The 18,373-nt window shown below is 42.4% G+C and overlaps 1 protein-coding gene and 2 non-coding genes across 3 annotated transcripts; 2 read left to right on the top strand and 1 right to left on the bottom strand.

Moving 5' to 3' along the window:
• Positions 1-7,307: 7,307 nt before the first annotated feature.
• On the top strand, positions 7,308-8,301 carry LOC129012089 (olfactory receptor 6S1). Its single transcript, XM_054447406.2, is given in 2 exon segments — positions 7,308-7,460; positions 7,462-8,301. Coding segments are annotated over 2 exon segments (993 nt in total).
• A 7,617-nt stretch (positions 8,302-15,918) lies between these two features.
• On the bottom strand, positions 15,919-15,990 carry TRNAP-UGG (transfer RNA proline (anticodon UGG)). Its single transcript has one exon. It is a non-coding gene; the product is annotated as a tRNA-Pro (tRNA).
• A 1,784-nt stretch (positions 15,991-17,774) lies between these two features.
• Positions 17,775-17,847, top strand: TRNAT-UGU (transfer RNA threonine (anticodon UGU)). The gene has a single exon. It is a non-coding gene; the product is annotated as a tRNA-Thr (tRNA).
• Positions 17,848-18,373: the final 526 nt, after the last annotated feature.

Here is an 18,373-nt window from a genome sequence, read left to right as displayed (position 1 = left end):
AGGTTCTGAAATCTGTTAACTCAATCAAATCTCCATAGGCCCGGCACGGTAGCTGATGTCTGTAGTACCAGCATTTTGGGAGACCGAGGCGGTGGATCACTTGAGGTCAGGAGATTGAGATCAGCCTGGCCAACATGGCGAAACCCCCTCTCTACTAAAAATACAAAAATTAGCCGGTCGTGGTGGCTCATGCCTGTAATCCCAGCTGCTCAGGAGGCTGAGGCAGGAGAATCGCTTGAACCCGGGAGGTGGAGGCTGCAATGAGCTGAGATAGCGCCGCTGCACTCCAGCCTGGGTGACAGAGGGAGATTCAACCTAAAAAAAAAAAAACAAAAACAAAAAACAAAAAACAAAAAACCTTATTCTAGACTGTGATTCTGTGTGTATGTGTGTTTCTATATTGCCTCCACTCCTTTTGAACCAGAAGGCAGGTTGTTGCTGAGAAAGTTAAGTTCCTCTTGGAGCTGGTAGTTCATTATAGTTTTACACTTTCTGGCTCTGAGTAGCCCACATGGTATTTGACATTCTCCAGTGGCTGGCTGGTTAATTTTGTGGAACTAGAGTCTCCAAATTCAGGGAAGTATTTCACACCTTTATTAATTTTTAACTGGGAAAATCGTATTCTAAAAATTTAGAGTTTTCTTGAAGTAGATGCCTGATTTTCACTACATATTTCTGAGGCTTTTTATTATGAAAAATTTCAAGCATATTAAAAATAGAGAAAATAGTATAATGAGTCACAGTTATAGCTGACATATAGCTCCATGAATTACCAGTTCATGGCCAAGAAAGTTTTATCTATAGCCCTCACTTTATTTTGAAGAAAATTCCAGATATCATTTCATTTTACTTTAGCTCATTTTTATTTACAAAGTGTCAATTAGATTTTTTGATACAATTTCCATTACAATAGGATTTTTACTTGTAAGGAAAATTGAAGCAAAAGAGATATCAAACAATGATTAAAGCAGACATGTAATTCAAGAATGTTGCAACTCATTCATTCAATAGATGTGTCATTCTAGTAGTCTTCTTGGTTTCTACATTTTTGTTTTGTTCTCTATTTTCTGACAGGGAAAGTTTTCCAGGGGAAAACAAGAAACAAGGTGCAGAACTGTGTAAGAAAGTCTGAAGTAAATAAATAAACATTTTGTTATTTTCTTGTTTATACACAAAAAACACTGGAAGGAGGACAATGAACTAATGAAAATGGTTAATTAGGCGAGGCGGATGGGGTGAATAGGAATGTGGTGGACTAGAACTTTTCAATTTATACATTTTTATTTTTGAACCATGTGAGTGTGCTTTAAAAATAAATACAATTTTTTCTTCTAACATGGTTTACTTTCATTAAAAAAAAACTAGGAAATTCCTATGATCAAGTTAGTTTGAAAGTATTATAAGTGGCCAGTTGCGGTGGCTGATGCCTGTAATCCCAGCTCTTTGGGAGGCCGAGGTGGGCGGATCACTTGAGGCCAGGAGTTGAGACCAGCCTGGTCAACATGGTGAAACCCTGTCTCTACTAAAACTCCAAAAATTAGCTGGGCATGGTGGCAGACACCTATAATCCCAGCAACTCGGGAGGTTGAGGCAGGAGAATCACTTGAACCCGGAAGGCGGAGGTAGCAGTGAGCCGAAAACATTCCACTGCACTCTAGTCTAGGCGGCAACAGAGCAAAAACGCTGTATCAAAAAAAAAAAAAAGAAAGAAAAAGTATTATAAGCTAAATATCAAAGCCAATGTCAACTGGGCAAATAGTGTTTTTTGTTTTGCTTTGTTTTTGATACGGAGCCTTGCTCTGGAGTGTAGTGGCGCTATCTTGGCTCACTGCAACCTCCACTTTCCAGGCTCAAGCCATCCTCTCACCTCAGTCTCCCTAGTACTTGGGAATACAGGTAGGCACCACCAGGCCCAGCTAATTTTTGTATTTTTAGTAGAGATGGGGTTTCGCCATATTGGCCAGGCTGGTCTCGAACTCCTGGCCTCTGGTGATCCACCCGCCTTGGCCTCCTAAAGTGCTGGGATTACAGGCCTGAGCCACTGCGCCCAGCCTGTGTGTTTGTTTTAAACAAATTATCTGTCTTTGATCTCATCTATTTCTGCAGTTTCCTTGGTCCTTAAGATTTGATTAAGGTTTAAAAACATGTGTGGCTTGGCCAGGCGTGGTAGCTCATGCCTGTAATCCCAGCACTTTGGGAGGCTGAGGCAGGTGGATCACCTGAGATCAGGAGTTCAAGACCAGCCTGGCCAACATGGTGAAATCCCGTCTCTACTAAAAATACAAAAATTAGTGGGGTGTGGTGGCAGGCGCCTGTAGTCCCAGCTACTTGGGAGGCTGAGGCAGGAGAATTGCTTGAACCCGGGAGGAGAAGGTTGCAGTGAACCGAGATTGCACCACTGCACTCCAGCCTGGGTGACAGGGCAAGACTCTGTCTAAAAAAAAAAAAAAAAGCAGGTGGGGGGAGCTTAAATGTGCTTTACTAGTTCTTAGACTTCATGGGTCTCTTTTTCAGACCCCCTCCTTCCCTCAGCTTAACAAACAGCAGTTGCAGTTTCTAGTTTAGTTTGTTGTTGTTTGGCTTAGCTCAGCCAGTTTCTCCCAGTCTTTGCTGTCACTCCTTTAGAATCTAGTGATGACACTTCTCATGCTTCCTTCCCTCTAGATATTTTCTTTTTTCTAGAAAGGAGTATGTCTAGAAAGGATGTAATTCAGCTAAACTAGTTCCCAGGAGCCCTGTGCACTCCTCCTCTCAGTTCAAAACTTAATTGGTGCTCATCTGACAAGGGCAGCTGCTCCTTAAGTCTGGGGTTCAGAACAGTCTAGTTCACATGCCATTTGTCAAGCACCTAGTATGTGCCAGGCACTGTGATTGGTGCCAGAAATACAGAGATGAAAATATTCCTGCCGTAGGAATTTAGAGTCTAGCAGGGGATACAGATAGAAAAGCAACGTTATAATACAATGGATTAAATATTAAGATTGAGATCAACAGAACCTGCCATACCCCGGGTAGGAGAGTGAGTAGGGTGGTAGGACTAAGGATGGAGGGTAGGGGAAGCTGTCTCAGAAGACCAGATGTGCACTAGACTCAGAACAGTCTTAGGACACGAGTAGGAAGAGTCAAGATTTTAGTCAGGGCCATCACAAATGGAAAAAATGTGATCAATGGCCCAGAATTCTGAATAATTCTTTGGGTATGTGGAACATATATATTACCACTAGGAGATAAGAAGCAAGGCTGGGAGAAGCAGTAGAATTAGCTAGAGATGAAACTGGGAAATTTCCCTTGTCTTATCAAGCCCATGGGGCTCCCATTATTTCCTAACCCCAAAGCCAGGGGAGGGATTCCCAATATCATTTTAAGTCATCAGGGAGAAAACACAATGTCTGTGTTACTTGGGATATAAACATCTCCCCTGGGTGTCATGCAGGAGAAAGGTGGATGATGGTCATAGCCTTCCATGGTTGATCAAACTCCATCCTCTTCTTCATTCTCATCGTTAACGCTCCTAAATTTTTGCAGTGACCTGGTTTGATGTAGTTGACAGACAAATGGAGAAATAGTCCCAATCACCCTTTCTTGAACAAAAGGTCAGCTTTTTTTTTTTTTTTTTTTTTTTTTTTTTACAGAGTCTAGGAAATTTCCATTGAATGGCAAATCTCCCCTGGGTCTTTTAGGAATTTTTTTTTTTCTTTCTCTATGGTCTTACTTTCTCGCCACCTGGTTAACCTCTCTCCAAAAAGCACTGCTGCTAGCTGGGCTCCTGATGTCCAGATTAATTCTGATGCCCAGATTCGTTCTCATCTGAAGATATCTCCAATGGAAACTCAAGTTATGCACGAAGGATCCCACCCAGTGACTTCAGCCTTCTCCCTCCCTGCCCTCAGGCTAATAGCAGGAGTCAGGGAAGGTAGGGATCTAAAAGAAGAAAACTGATGCTTTGTACAAAAGTTTTATTAGCAAAAAAAAAGTGAAGACATGGCTTTAAGTGGAACATTTTTCCACAACTAGAGATGAAACAAACTACCTAAGTGGGCTAAGTCTTTTCAAAAATAGGAGGTAAATGGTGTAACCCCTCCATATGTACCCCTTGCCTTCTAGCCCCATGTTGTTTTTGTAGTAACATTTCTTGTGAGATAATTGTCTTTCACTTGTGAGATAATTGAGATAATTGTCTTTCACTTTAATTATGCCTGTGGAAATCTAAGACAGTGGTCACGGTGCGGTTGCGGAAGGCGTTCTTTCTACAGGGAGGGAAGGGTGGGTCCTGATGGCTTACTCATGGCCATAAGAAAGGCAGCATGACACATCCTGCTCAGGATTAGAAAGCCCCCTTGTTCACAAGGCAGAATGACAACATGAGAGGAAAGCCCAGGAGAAGAAGGAGATTATCCAATTTCTCCTTGTTTTCCCAATTGCTTTGCCCATCCTCCCCAACTCCAAGGATGTGAGCCTATTGTCAGCCTTACGGTACAGGGTGTGGGAAGGACTCCCAGATGGAACAGGACCTTGAATCATAAAAAGGGGAAAAATTTTTTTTCAGGGTGACCCCCACCCTCATGGAGACAACAAGGACATTCAGGAGGAGGTAGGAGGAATCCTTTCCATACTCAAAGTTGGTAACTCATCTTCCTGTCACTTAAGATATAGTTTAGGTTCAGCTCAATGGTAGATTTTCACAGGGAGCAACAGAGTGCCAGACGGAGTCCCCTTTGGGGTGACCAGTCTCATCTGTTTATATTCCACCCCTTATGTTCTGTGCTATAGCCCAAAGGTACTGTGTTCACACACTGCTCTTTTCCACTGAAGATGCCTCCTTCTCTCTATCAAATGCATACTCATTTTCTAGTACTATTTCAGGCATTGCCTTTCTCCAGAATACTGCCTGTCTCTCTGAGTTTCAGTTTGGTTCCTTTCCTGTTTCCCTTTGGTACCCTATACTTCCCTGCAACATTCTACCTGTCACACATCTTAATTTTTCTGTCATTCTTAGTGGGCAGTGGGCTACATGAGGGTAGTAACAATGTCTTCTATCTCTGAATCTCCAAGTACAGCAGCATCTGGTACATAATAAATACGCAGCAAAAGTTGAATGACTTTACTGACAACAGGCAATTTCTATAGAAGCTGGAGGGAGGGGAGACTGAATGAATCCTCAGGGAGAAAGACCACAGAACTGCTTTATCCTAGAAAAAAGCTCCAGATATTTTCCTGTCTGGACCTGCGGGACCCACAGGAGAGAAATTTTAAGTAAAGAGTCTAATGCTTGCTGAGAATAAAGACTGTTGGGGTGTGCTAGAGAACAATAGGGTTGGCTGGGGATGGTGGCTAACAACAGTAATCCTAGCATTTTGGGAGGCCGAGGAGAGGCAGATCATTTGAGGCCAGGAGTTCAAGACCAGCCAGGCCACCATGGCAAAACCCTGTCTCTACTAAAAATACAAAAATTACCCAGGTGTGGTGGCATGTGCCTGTAGTCCCAGCTGCTTAGGAGGCTGAGGCGGGAAAATTGCTTGAACTCAGGAGGTGGGGGTTGCAGTGTGCCAAGATCGTGCCACTGCATTCCAGCCTGGGCAGCAGAGTGAGACTCCATCTCAACAACAACAACAAAAGAGAACAATAGGGCTGACAGAGAACCAAGAGTCTTAAGATCAGTTCTTATATTTTGCATGGCTACAGGTGTAAGAATTAAAGAAAGAGGAAAGAAACATGAAAGGTGGCTTGCCAGTCAAGACAAGTTTATTTTAGAGAGAAAACAAACCTGGGAGGAGAAAACAAACCTGAGAGGAACTTCTGGCCAAGTTAGGTCAGAGGCACTCTTTCTTACAGACTAGGAGTTTTTAAGGATTCAGGGTGGGAGAGTTTATCAGAGGCTTGGACTGCTTCTGTGTCTCTTTGTTGTGCTTATCTGGGAGGGAGAGTTTTGTGTCTGTTCCCATAATCTTTCTGTAGCTGCAGGCATACTCCGGAGTCTGCTTTTAGCTTCCCTATATTAGTGCACCTGAAGGGAAAGAAAGGTGCTTATTAAGGCCCACCGTTTTACTGGGGCCCATTGTATGAGGGTGAAGTTTGGCAGTTACCCAAAAGAATTTCCCCTCACCTCCCTCTGTGCCCGAGCTGTCTTATTTGTGTGTTACTGTCTGCTTTTTCTGGCTGCCTGTAGTTAGAAGAGAAGTGATTTCTTTGAAATGCATGAGGCTAGAAAGGGAGATGGAACTTAAAGTGGCAGTGTTTGTCCAAGACGATGGTGCTCCTGCTCTGTCAAAAGGGAGTAAGGATTCTCCTGATACCTGAGGCATTTTTAAACAAGCTTTCTGGATATAATTGACTTGATTTTTCTAACTGGTGGTGGTCCTCAGAACTGGGAGGACTTGAATCAAAGAATAAGAATCAAAGAATAGGAACATAATTTTTTATTAATAGTTGCGGTCAGAAATTCATAATTTTGGCTCTGATAAACCTCTGACAGGGTTTCACCATGTTGGCCAGGCTTGTCTCGAACTCCTGGCCTCAAGTGATCCGCCCGCCTCGGTCTCCCAAACAGCTGGGATTACAGGCATGAGCCACTGCGTCCTGCCGGAAAGGGTAATTTTATATAATTTCATTAGGTATACTAATGGCCTAGATTCCTGTGACTCATTGTACAGTTGGACGGTTAAAATACAAATTGATAATCTTCCAAGAGTAATGGCAAGCCAAGCCTAGATTCTGGTGTCCTAACTTATAGCCAGGGGCTTTCTCTGCCACATAATTTTTAAGTTAAGTACTAGAAACTCTTAAATTCTTTGCACTATTGTATCATTTGCTCCTTACAGCATTTCACAACTGAGGAGCACAGAGAGGGTAAGTAACCTTGCCAAGGCTACTCAGCCAGTAAGAGGAGATGCAGGAATTTAAAACTAGGTAGTCTGACTCAAGTTCTGATCCCAGTTGAATGGTAATCATATTCTTCACAAAATCCTTTTTCAGATATTTTTGCCCAACTCAGATGCTCAGTGATATTGTTATTACAATAATGAGGTGTCATTATTTAAGATCTGAGAACAGGAGATGTGAAGATGGAGGAGATGGAGGCTCCTGGCATTTTCATACCTAAGTTTTGTTACCCTTTAGAGAAAATCTTCTCCAGTGCTAAAATCAATCAGATGATGACCTTAAGTGCTTCAGATCTTAACAGGACCTGCAACTGGATAAACTGGGGATATGAGTCCCATATACCATGATGAAGTAAGTTTCAGGACTGTAAGCAGAGGACCTGCTCTTACCAGGATCATGTTTTTACTGATGGACAGGTGGAAAAGACAATGAGTCCTGATGGGAACCACAGTAGTGATCCAACAGAGTTCGTCCTGGCAGGGTTCCCAAATCTCAACAGCGCAAGAGTGGAATTATTTTCTGTGTTTCTTCTTGTCTATCTCCTGATTCTGATAGGCAACGTGTTGATTGTGGGGGTGGTTAAGGGCTGATACTCGACTACAGGCCCCCATGTACTTCTTTCTGGGTAACTTGTCCTGCCTAGAGATTCTGCTCACTTCTGTCATCATTCCAAAGATGCTGAGCAATTTCCTCTCAAGGCAACACACTATTTCCTTTGCTGCATGTATCACCCAATTCTACTTCTACTTCTTTCTCGGGGCCTCCGAGTTCTTACTGTTGGCTGTCATGTCTGTGGATCGCTACCTGGCCATCTGTCATCCTCTGCGCTACCCCTTGCTCATGAGTGGGGCTGTGTGCTTTCATGTGGCCTTGGCCTGCTGGGTGGGGGGACTCGTCCCTGTGCTTGGTCCCACAGTGGCTGTGGCCTTGCTTCCTTTCTGTAAGCAGGGCGCTGTGGTGCAGCACTTCTGTGACAGTGGCCCAGTGCTCCGCCTGGCATGCACCAACACCAAGAAGCTGGAGGAGACTGACTTTGTCCTGGCCTCCCTTGTCATTGTATCTTCCTTGCTGATTACTGCTGTGTCCTACGGCCTCATTGTGCTGGCTGTCCTGAGCATCCCCTCTGCTTCAGGCCGTCAGAAGAGCTTCTCTACCGGTACGTCCCACTTGATAGTGGTGACCCTCTTCTACGGAAGTGCCATTTTTCTCTATGTGCGGCCATCGCAGAGTGGTTCTGTGGACACTAACTGGGCAGTGACAGTAATAACGACATTTGTGACACCACTGCTGAATCCATTCATCTGTGCCTTACGTAATGAGCAAGTCAAGGAAGCTTTGAAGGACATGTTTAGGAAGGTAGTGGCAGGCTTTTTAGGGAATCTTTTACTTGATAAATATCTCAATGAGAAAGCAGTAAGGTGAAAGTGAAGAGTCTGGTAACTAGTCTTTTTTTTTTTTTTTTTTTGAGAGAGAGAGAGAGAAAGTCTCACTCCGTCGCCCAGGCTGGAGTGCAGTGGTGTGATCTCAGCTCACTGTAACCTCCACCTCCTGGGTTCAAGCAATTCTCCTGCCTCAGCCTCCTGAGTAGCTGGGATTACACGTGCCCACCACCACACTTGGCTAATTTTTGCATTTTTAGTAGAGATGGGGTTTCGCTCGATGGCCAGGCTAGTCTCAAACTCCTGGCCTCAAGTGATCCACTCACCTCAGCCTCCCAAAGTGCTGGGATTACAGGTGTGAGCCACCACGCCTGGTCTTGTTGTCATTTTTAAAAATCATATTTTAAAGTCCAAACATTCTCATTATCATGCTCCTTTCCATCATCATTATGGATATCACCAAAAGACTGAATTCTGGAACTACTAATGAATTCCCAGGTCATCAATCCACACTTCTTCTCTTTCAGGCAAAATTTCTTGATCCTAGATCATACCTAATAATAATAATACTTATTATTATTATTGATATATCATGATCAATATCATCGCCACTTCCTAAGACCTTCCAACCTGTGAGTCTTAACCTATGGGCCCATGGTCATACAGGGAATCTAAGGATGGGTTTCAGAAAATTTATATGCCCAATAGGTATCTAAATTTTATGTGCTTGAATATACATGCATTTGTCTGAGAAGAGGGACTGTAGCTTTAATTCAACATTTAAATCCATTTGTGCACTCTCCTCAAAAGCTAAAAACTGATTGAGAGTCTAAGTAGAGCCTTCCAACTGTTTATGCAAGTCAAGAATTTTAAGACAAACTTCCTTATAGATATAAAATGAAATAAAAATAGATTATCTGTATATTTTTGTACACGCTTGTTAGAAAAATTTACATTTACTGCTAGAGGAAAAAGAGGTGAAGCAAATTTAATAAAGGGACTTAATTACTTCTCTATGGTAATTCCAGGTGCCTTTGGGAAAGCAGATCAATGAGGGATTTCATGAGTAATAGCATTTACTGTATTCTTCTAGTGTGCACTTTATTACAATGATAAAGACATCTCCCATCTCCACTCGTTTTGTCATTGGATTATGTTTCATTCATTTGTTCATCTTTTTACATTCTTGTATCTGTTGTGTTAAATCTTATTTTGTTTTTAGTAAAATAAGGAGCTTTAATATTAAAGAGTTAAGAATGCCACATAGGTTGGACGCGGTGGCTCACGCCTGTAATCCTAGCACTTTGGAAGGCCGAGACAGGTGGATCACCTGAGGTCAGGAGTTCATAGACCAGTCTGGCCAACGTGGCGAAACCCCACATCTACAAAAACACAAAAATTAGCCAGGCGTGGTGGCAGGCGCCTATAATCCCAGCTACCAAAAAGGGTAATTTTATATAATTTCATTACATAAGGAGGCATTATGTAAGGAGGCAGGAGAATCACTGAACCCAGAGGTTGGAGGTTGCAGTGAGCCAAGATCATGCCACTTCACTCCAGCCTGGGCGAAAGAGCAAAACTCCATCTAAAAAAAAAAAAAAGAATGCCAAATATTGTTGTATCTACCAAGAACCAAACTTTGTAGTAAATTTTATCTAGTTTATTGGACATTTGAAAAGGGATTCCTATTCATGGAAATCCCTTTGGAAATTTTGGAAACAAATATTTATTTATTTATTTATTTATTCATTCATTCAGCAAAGGTCTGTGAAGAATCTTTGTTGAACACTGTGATATACGAATATATACTAAGATGAACAAGAATAAATTGTTTCTAACCTCAAGCAGCTTGAACTTTAGAGGGGAGAACTAAAGGACAGATAATAATTTAAGGGAATGTGGATGATAAGGAGATTTACAAAAGGACATTGGAGATCTTATAAAAATTGGTTTACTCTTCCTAGTGCATTTTCTTGTTAGAGAAATTTTCACAGGGGTCATCATTCATTAAACAGGATTTGTCACATTAGAGTGTGTTTGTGTACATAGGAACAATGTACAAAACACATAAATATCAAGGTATAGACAGCATACTAAACTCAAAATAGTGCTGCAAAACTGGCAAACTGAGTATTAGCATCAAAAGAGTTAGCCATAAGCTTCAGTGGGCATGGAAAATAGAAATGTATTTATCTAGTTCTATTCATAATGCATGCAAACACACTAGATAATTTTATTCCAAAATATTTCTGAGTGCTAAAGGAATGGAAAGAATGATTGGAAGGTAAAAATAACTCTTCTGGAGTGATCTAGAAGTGTTGCCCAGAGAGGAGATGAAATATTGCCTTAAAAATTACCTAGTTTCATGAAACATAAAAATCTGAAGTCTATTCCAGCCACTGGCCAAGGAAAGGAATTCATGGAACCATTTACAGCATTTCTTGAAGTAATTGCCCCATATTATGGCAATAAAGCACATTAAATCATCCATTTTCAACATGTGTTTCATTGTGAAAAATAACTTTGGGCTCAATTTAATTCAATAAAATTTGTTGAATACTGTGTTCTAGGAAGTAAGTTGGTATGTTAGAGGTACAAATATTGGCCCCTGCCATCAATGAATTCATAGACTTTTGGGGTAGACATAATACATATGAATACATAAATATATAATTTTTTTTCTGTTTTTGAGATGGAGTCTTGCTCTGTTGCCCAGGCTGGAAACCAATGGCATGATCTCAGCTCACTGCAACCTCCACCTCCCGGGTTCAAGCGAGTCTCCTGCCTCAGCCTCCCGAGTAGCCGGGATTACAGGCACGTGCCACCACACCTGGCTAATTTTGTATTTTTAGCGGAGACTGGGTTTCTCCTTGTTGGTCAGGCTGGTCTGGAACTCCCGACCTCAGGTGATCCGCTCGCCTCACCCTCCCCAAAGTGCTGGGATTACAAGCGTGAGCCACCGCGCCCAGCTTCGAATTTCTATAAAGGTACCATGATAAGTGTCTTTATTCAAACTATTATATGAAATAAATTTGCCTGAAATTTTGGTATGATGGTATGTGTAGATTGAGTGCACATGTGAGTGTGTGCATGCATATAACAGTGATACAAACTTGCGTGTCCATGAAAGTTTGTGATTAAATAAAAGAATAAATAAAAATCTGTTTGTTGATGTTCATTTCTAAGCTTTCCTTTCTAAGGTCTTACCTTCATTGACATGAAATTTGTATTTTCTTTTTAAATATACAGTTAAGACAGAATATACTTAATTTAGAAGAAGTAGAAAATGCTTCTGTTTGCATCATTTCACATATAAAACTCTTAATAAGGCCAGGTGCAGTGGCTCATGCCTACAATCCCAGCACATTGGGAAGCCAACAAGGGGGATTGCTTGAGCCTGGGAGTTTGAGGCTGCAGTCACCCAAGATTGCATCACTGCACTCCAGTCTGGGCCAAAGGGTGAGACCTTGTCTCAAAAATTAAATAAATAAATAAAGCTTGTAATGACATCATTGATAATGACAGTGATGCTAAACTCAGCAAGCATATGTTACTCTTCATGCTTATCTCAGCAGAGTTTGGCACAACTGATCTTCTCCTCTTATTTGAAATAGTCAGTGTGTTCTTTGTTATTTATGTATGTTATTTCAATTGTTTTGGGGGAACAGGTGGTTTTTGGTTACATGAAGTTCTTTAGTGGTAATTTCTGAGATTTTGGTGTACCCATCACCCAAGCAGTGTATACTGTAGGCAATATGGAGGCAATATGGAGTCTTTTATCTTTTAGTGCCCTCCCACCATTTCCCCAAGTTCCCAAAGTCCTTTATTTCCTCCTTATGCCTTTGCATCCTCATAGCTTAGCTCTCACTTGTGAGAACATACAATATTTGGTTTTCCATTCCTGAGTTACTTCACTTACAATAATGGTCTCCAACTCCATCCAATGCCATTATTGTGTCCATTTTTATGGCTGAGTAGTATTCCATGGTGTATATGTACCACTTTATTTTTGTTTTTTTGAGCCGGAGTCTCACTCTGACACCCAGGCAGGAGTGCAGTGGCACATTCTTGGCTCACTGTAACCTCTGCCTCCTGGATTCAAGTGATTCTCCTGCCTCAGCCTCCCGAGTAGCTAGGATTACAGGCGTGTACCACCATAGCCAGTTAGTAGAGACAGGGTTTCACCATGTTGGCCAGGCTAGTCTCGAACTCCTGGCCTCAAGTGATCCACCCACCTCCATCTCCCAAAGTGCTGGAATTACAGGAGTGAGCCACCATGCCAGGCCAATATAGCACATTTTCTTTATTCACTCATTAGTTGATGGACATTTATGTTGCTTCCATATTTTTGCAATTGCAAATTGTGCTGCTGTAAATAAACATGTGTATGCAAGTGTCTTTTTCATATAATGCCTTCTATTCCTTTGGGTAGATACTCAGTCGTGGGATTGGTGGATTGAACGGTAGTTCTACTTTCAGTTCTTTAAGGAATCTCCATATTGTTTTCCGTAGTGGTTGTACTAGTTTACATTCCCACCAGCAGTGTACAAAATGTTCCGTTTTTACCACATCCACCCCAACATCTATTATTTTTTGATTTTTTAATTATGGCCATTCTTGCAGGAGCAAGGTGGTATCTCATTGTGGTTTTAATTTGCATTTCCCTGATAATTAGTAATGTTGAGTATTTTTTCATGTTTATTGGCCATTTGTATATCTCCTTTTGAGAAATGTCTATTCATGTCCTTTGCCCACTTTTTCATGGGATTATTTGCTTTTTTCTTGCTGATTTGTTTTATTTCCTTGTAGATTCTGGATATTTGAATCCTGTGTTGGATGCATAGTTTGTGAATATTTTCTCTCACTCTGTGGGTTGTCTTTTACTCTGCCAATTATTTCTTTTGCTGTGCAGAAGCTTTTTAGTTTAATTAGGTCTCACTTATTTATTTTTGTTTTTGCTACATTTGCTTTTGGGTTCTTGGTAATGAATTATTTGCCTAAGTCAATGTTTAGAAGAGTTTTTCTGATGCTATCTTCTAGAATTTTTATGATTTCAGGTCTTTGATCTAAGTCTTTGATCCATCTTGAGTTGATTTTTGTATAAGGTGAGAGATGAGGATCCAATTTCATTCCTTTACATATGGCTTGCCAATTATCCCAGCACCATTTGTTGAATAGGGCATCCTTTCCCCACTTTATGTTTTTGTATGCTTTGTCAAAGATAAGTTGAATGTCAGTAGTTGGTTTTTTTTCTGGGTTCTCTATTCTGTTACATTGGTCTACATGTTTTGTTTCGTTTTATTTTACTGGTACCATGCTGTTTTGGTAACTGTAGCCTTGCAGTATAGTTTGAAGACAGGTAATGTGATGCCTCCAGATTTGTTCTTTACACTTAACCTTGCTTGGGGGCTATGCAGGCTCTTTTTTTGGATTCATGTGAATTTTAGGATTTTTTTTCTAGTTCTGTGAAGAATGACAATGGTATTTTTATGGGAATTGTATTGAATACGTAGATTGCTTTTGACAGTCTGGTCATTTTCACAATATTGATTCTATCCATCCATGAGCACAGGATGTGTTTTCATTTGTTTTTGTCATCTATGATTTCTTTCAGCAGTGTTTTGTAATTTTCCTTGTAGAGATCTTTCACCTCCTTGGTTAAGTATATTGCTAACTATTTTATTTTTTATTTTTGAAGTTGTTGTAAAAGGGATTGAGTTCTTGATTTGATTCTCAGCTTGGTCGTTGTTGGTGTATAGCAGTGCTACTAACTGTGTACTTTGTATTGTATCCTGAAACTTTCCTGAATTCAATTGATGACATCCAGGAGCTTTTTGGATGAGTCTTTAGGGTTTTCTAGGTATTCGATCATATCATCAGCGAACAGCGACAGTTTGACTTCCTCTTTTCCAATTTGGATGCCCTTTATTTTTTTCTCTTGTCTGATTGCTCTGGCTAGAACTTCCAGTACTATGTTGAATAGAAATGGTGAAAGTGGGCACGGCATCCTTGCCTTGTTCCAGGAGGAATGCTTTTAACTTTTCCGTGTTCAGTATGATGTTGGCTGTGGGTTTGTCATAGATGGCTTTTGTTACCTTGAGATATGTCCCTGCTATGCTGATTTTGCTGATGGTTTTGATCATAAAGGGATGCTGGATTTCGTCAAATGCTTTCTTCTGCATCTATTGAGATAATCATATGATTTTTATTTTCAATTCTGTTTATGTGAGGTATCACAGACACTATATCCAACTTCCTGTTGGGCATATCCACTGGTAGTCGTTCAGCAAAGGCAAAGTACCAGGCTAGACACCTCACCTTTCCCACCCACCAACCAACCTGGAAGTCAGGGCATGTTGACAGATTCTTCCTTTTCTCCTTCCTTCCTTTAATCATCACAAAACCCTTTATTTTCCTCTGGACACATAACTCTTCCAGGGGAAACCTCAGAAAGGACAAATATAATTGGGCTAGACAGAAATCCTGTTAAAGATTCCTTTCTTTTTCGAGATGGAGTTTTGCTCTTGTTGCCCGGGCTGGAGCCCAATAGCACAATCTTGGCTCACTGCAATCTCTGCCTCTTGGGTTCAAACAATTCTCCTGCCTCAGCCTTCCAGGTAACTGGGATTACAGGCGTGCACCACCACGGCTGACTATTTTGTATTTTTAGTAGAGATGGGGTTTCACCATGTTAGTCAGGCTGGTCTCGAACTCCTGACCTCAGGTGATCTACCCACCTGGGCCTCCCCAAAGTGCTGGGATTCCAGGCATGAGCCACCGCGCCCGGCCTAAAGATTTCTTTCTAAACAAGCAGTTTAGAAAGACAAGCAACTTTGAGGCGTCCGTCATCCCAGCAATTCATTTCGAGGACAACTTCTTCACTCCAGAATCGAACCACACTCAAGGATTATACGTAGACACCCAACAGTAGAACCTGTTGATTTTTCAGGTGAGCCATCAGAGAGCACTAATGGGTCTGGTGGATTCTTGCCAGAAGTGAAAAAAAAAACTATTCCTATGTTATACTGTGTTTTCGAAAATAACACCTGGAAATAATCCAATTGCGCTTCCTTGAACAAAATGAATGTCTGTGTCCTGTAAGCCCTCAAGTTCCCAGGGCTGCGACTTCGCATTCGAACGATGCAACAGCGCTTGCAACTGTGGGAAAGGCAGTCTCACTAGAACAACCAAGAGTGCAACAGTGCGCTGCGGAGCAGGCGTCAAGGCCAGGGCAGGGGCTAGGCTCCATTCCGCGGCTGGATCACCGCACAGTCAGGGTCTCAGAAAGCGGGTTCTATTGGGACTTTGTGACCCTAACACGCCCTCAGGTAGCAATCTTTTCCATGCGAAGTGACCTAGTGAAAAGTGCACTAGTTTGTTCCACACAAAATACTGGGTAAGAACTGCCCGAACACTCTCTTCTTGACAAAAGATCCTGTCAGAGTCCGTCAGGGAGCCTTGATCTGTGATGAAGACCTTGGCCCTTCGCAGCGTCTTCTTTGTCTTTGATTCTTTCAGCAAAAGCATCCGCAATTTGCTCAACAATCTCATCCCCCACAGGTCGACGTTGAAGAGGCATAGGTGACCTAGCCGTAGCCGCGATTGCAGTATTTATTAGCTACTGACTTTAAAGAGAGAAAGATGAAACAGAAATGAAACCGGGCTCGTCCGGGATTTGAACCCGGGACCTCTCGCACCCAAAGCGAGAATCATACCACTAGACCAACGAGCCAGAACTGGAACGATGTTTTTTTCTAAGAGTGTTCATTTATTTTTTTAGTTGTAGCACAACATTTGAACAGTTTTGATTTCTTTAGAATCCAGTGATTTTCTCCAGAACCCAGGAAAGTCAATATGCAGGTTCAGAAGGATCCGAGCCGCAGCGTTCCGAAGGTAGAAACGTTCATTTCAGGATCCTGGCCGAACTGTGTCGGTCAATGCACAGGAAGCGTCTGAGTACTCAAAGGGACTAGGACCATCTCAGGTGGCCTGTGGTTGGAGGACCCAGGAAAAACAAGAACGACCAATTTCACTCACCGAAAGATAAAGGTCACCGCGGGACTGGCAGGGGAAAAGGTCGAACCAACGTTACCAAAGATGTTGAGCTCTAAAAGCCACCACCTCAGACCTCTCACCTACAGCACCCAGCACTCCACGTGGGTGCTTTGGCCATTCCCTTTCAGCTTTAGTTGATTACCTATGTATTATATAGGTTTAGATTTAAGGCGCCTTTCAAGGGCGCCCAGGAGGTGCTGTCAGGGAAAAGTTGCTCTCTGCCCACACTCTCTTCTATAGAAGCCCACTTCTCTACCACTCAAAAGGTGGTGGGTGGGTGGTGGTGGGGGCGGGGGGGACGGTTGTCCTTACTCTGTAGCCTCTTCTGCTTGGGAACCGAAGCTCCCGGGCTCTTGCTCTAACCTCTCCAGGGCGCATCAGTGTCTGCCTTGATTGATCACATTGCTTGCCCTGCGCCAAGCTGGCTCCTGGCCAGTGGGAGCTGTCCAGTGAATGACTGAGCCTCCTGGTCAGGCTGACACCAAAGGAGAGAAAAGAAGAGAAACTCTTCCTCCCCAACCTCCCCATGCGACAACGCCACTTTTATTCTTTCTGGACTTCAAGTTGGCGCTTAGAAAAGCCTGGAGGCCCGAAGAGAAGGAGCTGCCGCCCGGACTCCGAGATGCTAGGAAGAGGAGCGTTAAAGGACCAAGGAAAGGGCTGGACCCCTTCTAGCCACCTCTGCTTCAGGTAACTTAGAGGAATCTGTGACCGAGCCTGATTCCGCTGAAAGGCTGGGGGAGATCTGGAAGCCTTCACGCCCTCACTGTGTCCACCCCTAAACTCTGAAGGTCCGAGGGGTACGTCCTGTGCTTGAAGACAGCCGCCTCCCTTTTAAAAACAACCCCAATCTCAGACTAAGAGTTGGACTAAGAATCCAAGCGGGTTGGGGAGAATGTCTCTGATCACTATTGCATTCTCTTCTGTAATGAAACGCACCCTGACCCTGATGTTGCTCGACACTTGGGACTTGTCAAGCCTGAAGCTGGGGAGCATGTACCGTGGAGCATGCGTTGTTAAGATAACAATATATATTAAATGTCTTTTATGGTTTGTTTGTTCGTTTTTGATGAGCAAGCAAGCTGAAAACTCATCTCTTTTAAAGAACGTAAGTCATTTGTCTATCGAAACACATACTTTTAATTTTTGTAATAAAAACAGAGCCACTTTCAAAAGATAATAATTCAACTATCTCCAAAGAAGCAAATAATCCAGAATTTAAAAGTTGGAATAAATAATCATTACTTTTTATTAAATAATTTTGTTATTCCCCATTTTACCCTTACAGTGACTTGCATTCCAGTGCGCTCCTGGTCAAGAAAATGTTTCTTTCTTATACGTTAAGAGGCACGTCCTTCAAAAATTCCTTTTATTTCTTAAACTTTATTTAGACGTAAATACTATTTACCTAGGATTTTAACTGCATAATAGATTGATTGTTAAGTATGCAGTTTTCGTGGCGGCTCCATAGCTCAGGGGTTAGAGCACTGGTCTTGTAAACCAGGGGTCGCGAGTTCAAATCTCGCTGGGGCCTTATCTGTTAGAATTTTTTTTCCCCTTTTCCCAAGCAAAACAGCAGGAGCTTTTTAGCCTTTTCAATGCTGAAACAAACTAGTGAAGAAAGGAAGCACTTTATGATCTTTCCATGAAAGCCATATCCTGGATTTGAGACGAAAAAGTACAGCGTCGGGATCCTATGAACGATACTGGGAAAATAGGTGTTTGTACTCTGCAGTAAGCGAGGAAGAAACTAGACTGTTCACGTCGCTGGGAGAAAAATGCTAGACTTGGTCCATACCTCTGTGTTTGTGGGGAAGAGATCTAATCTAATCTGCCGATAGCCATGACCCCCGGAGTCCTGCGCACTTCTCCACTTGTAGCCTGCTTGGTGGTCCCTTCCTGCGCTCCTGGGGCGAAAACTGGCTCGCAGATTACTCTGAGGGCAGCCTAGTTCAGAAGCTATGCAGATTCACCCCAAGCCGGTGGCTTCTGCTCTGTTTCCATTCTCACTACCTCCGACTCAGATCTCACTTCCTACTGCCTCGGGGCTGCTCCTGGGA

Source organism: Pongo pygmaeus, chromosome 15, assembly GCF_028885625.2.
Source record: "Pongo pygmaeus isolate AG05252 chromosome 15, NHGRI_mPonPyg2-v2.0_pri, whole genome shotgun sequence".
In the NCBI taxonomy this organism is placed as follows: Eukaryota; Metazoa; Chordata; class Mammalia; order Primates; family Hominidae; genus Pongo; species Pongo pygmaeus.
The sequence above is the reverse complement of the archived record's forward strand: the minus strand, read 5'-3'. Positions and strand labels throughout refer to the sequence as shown.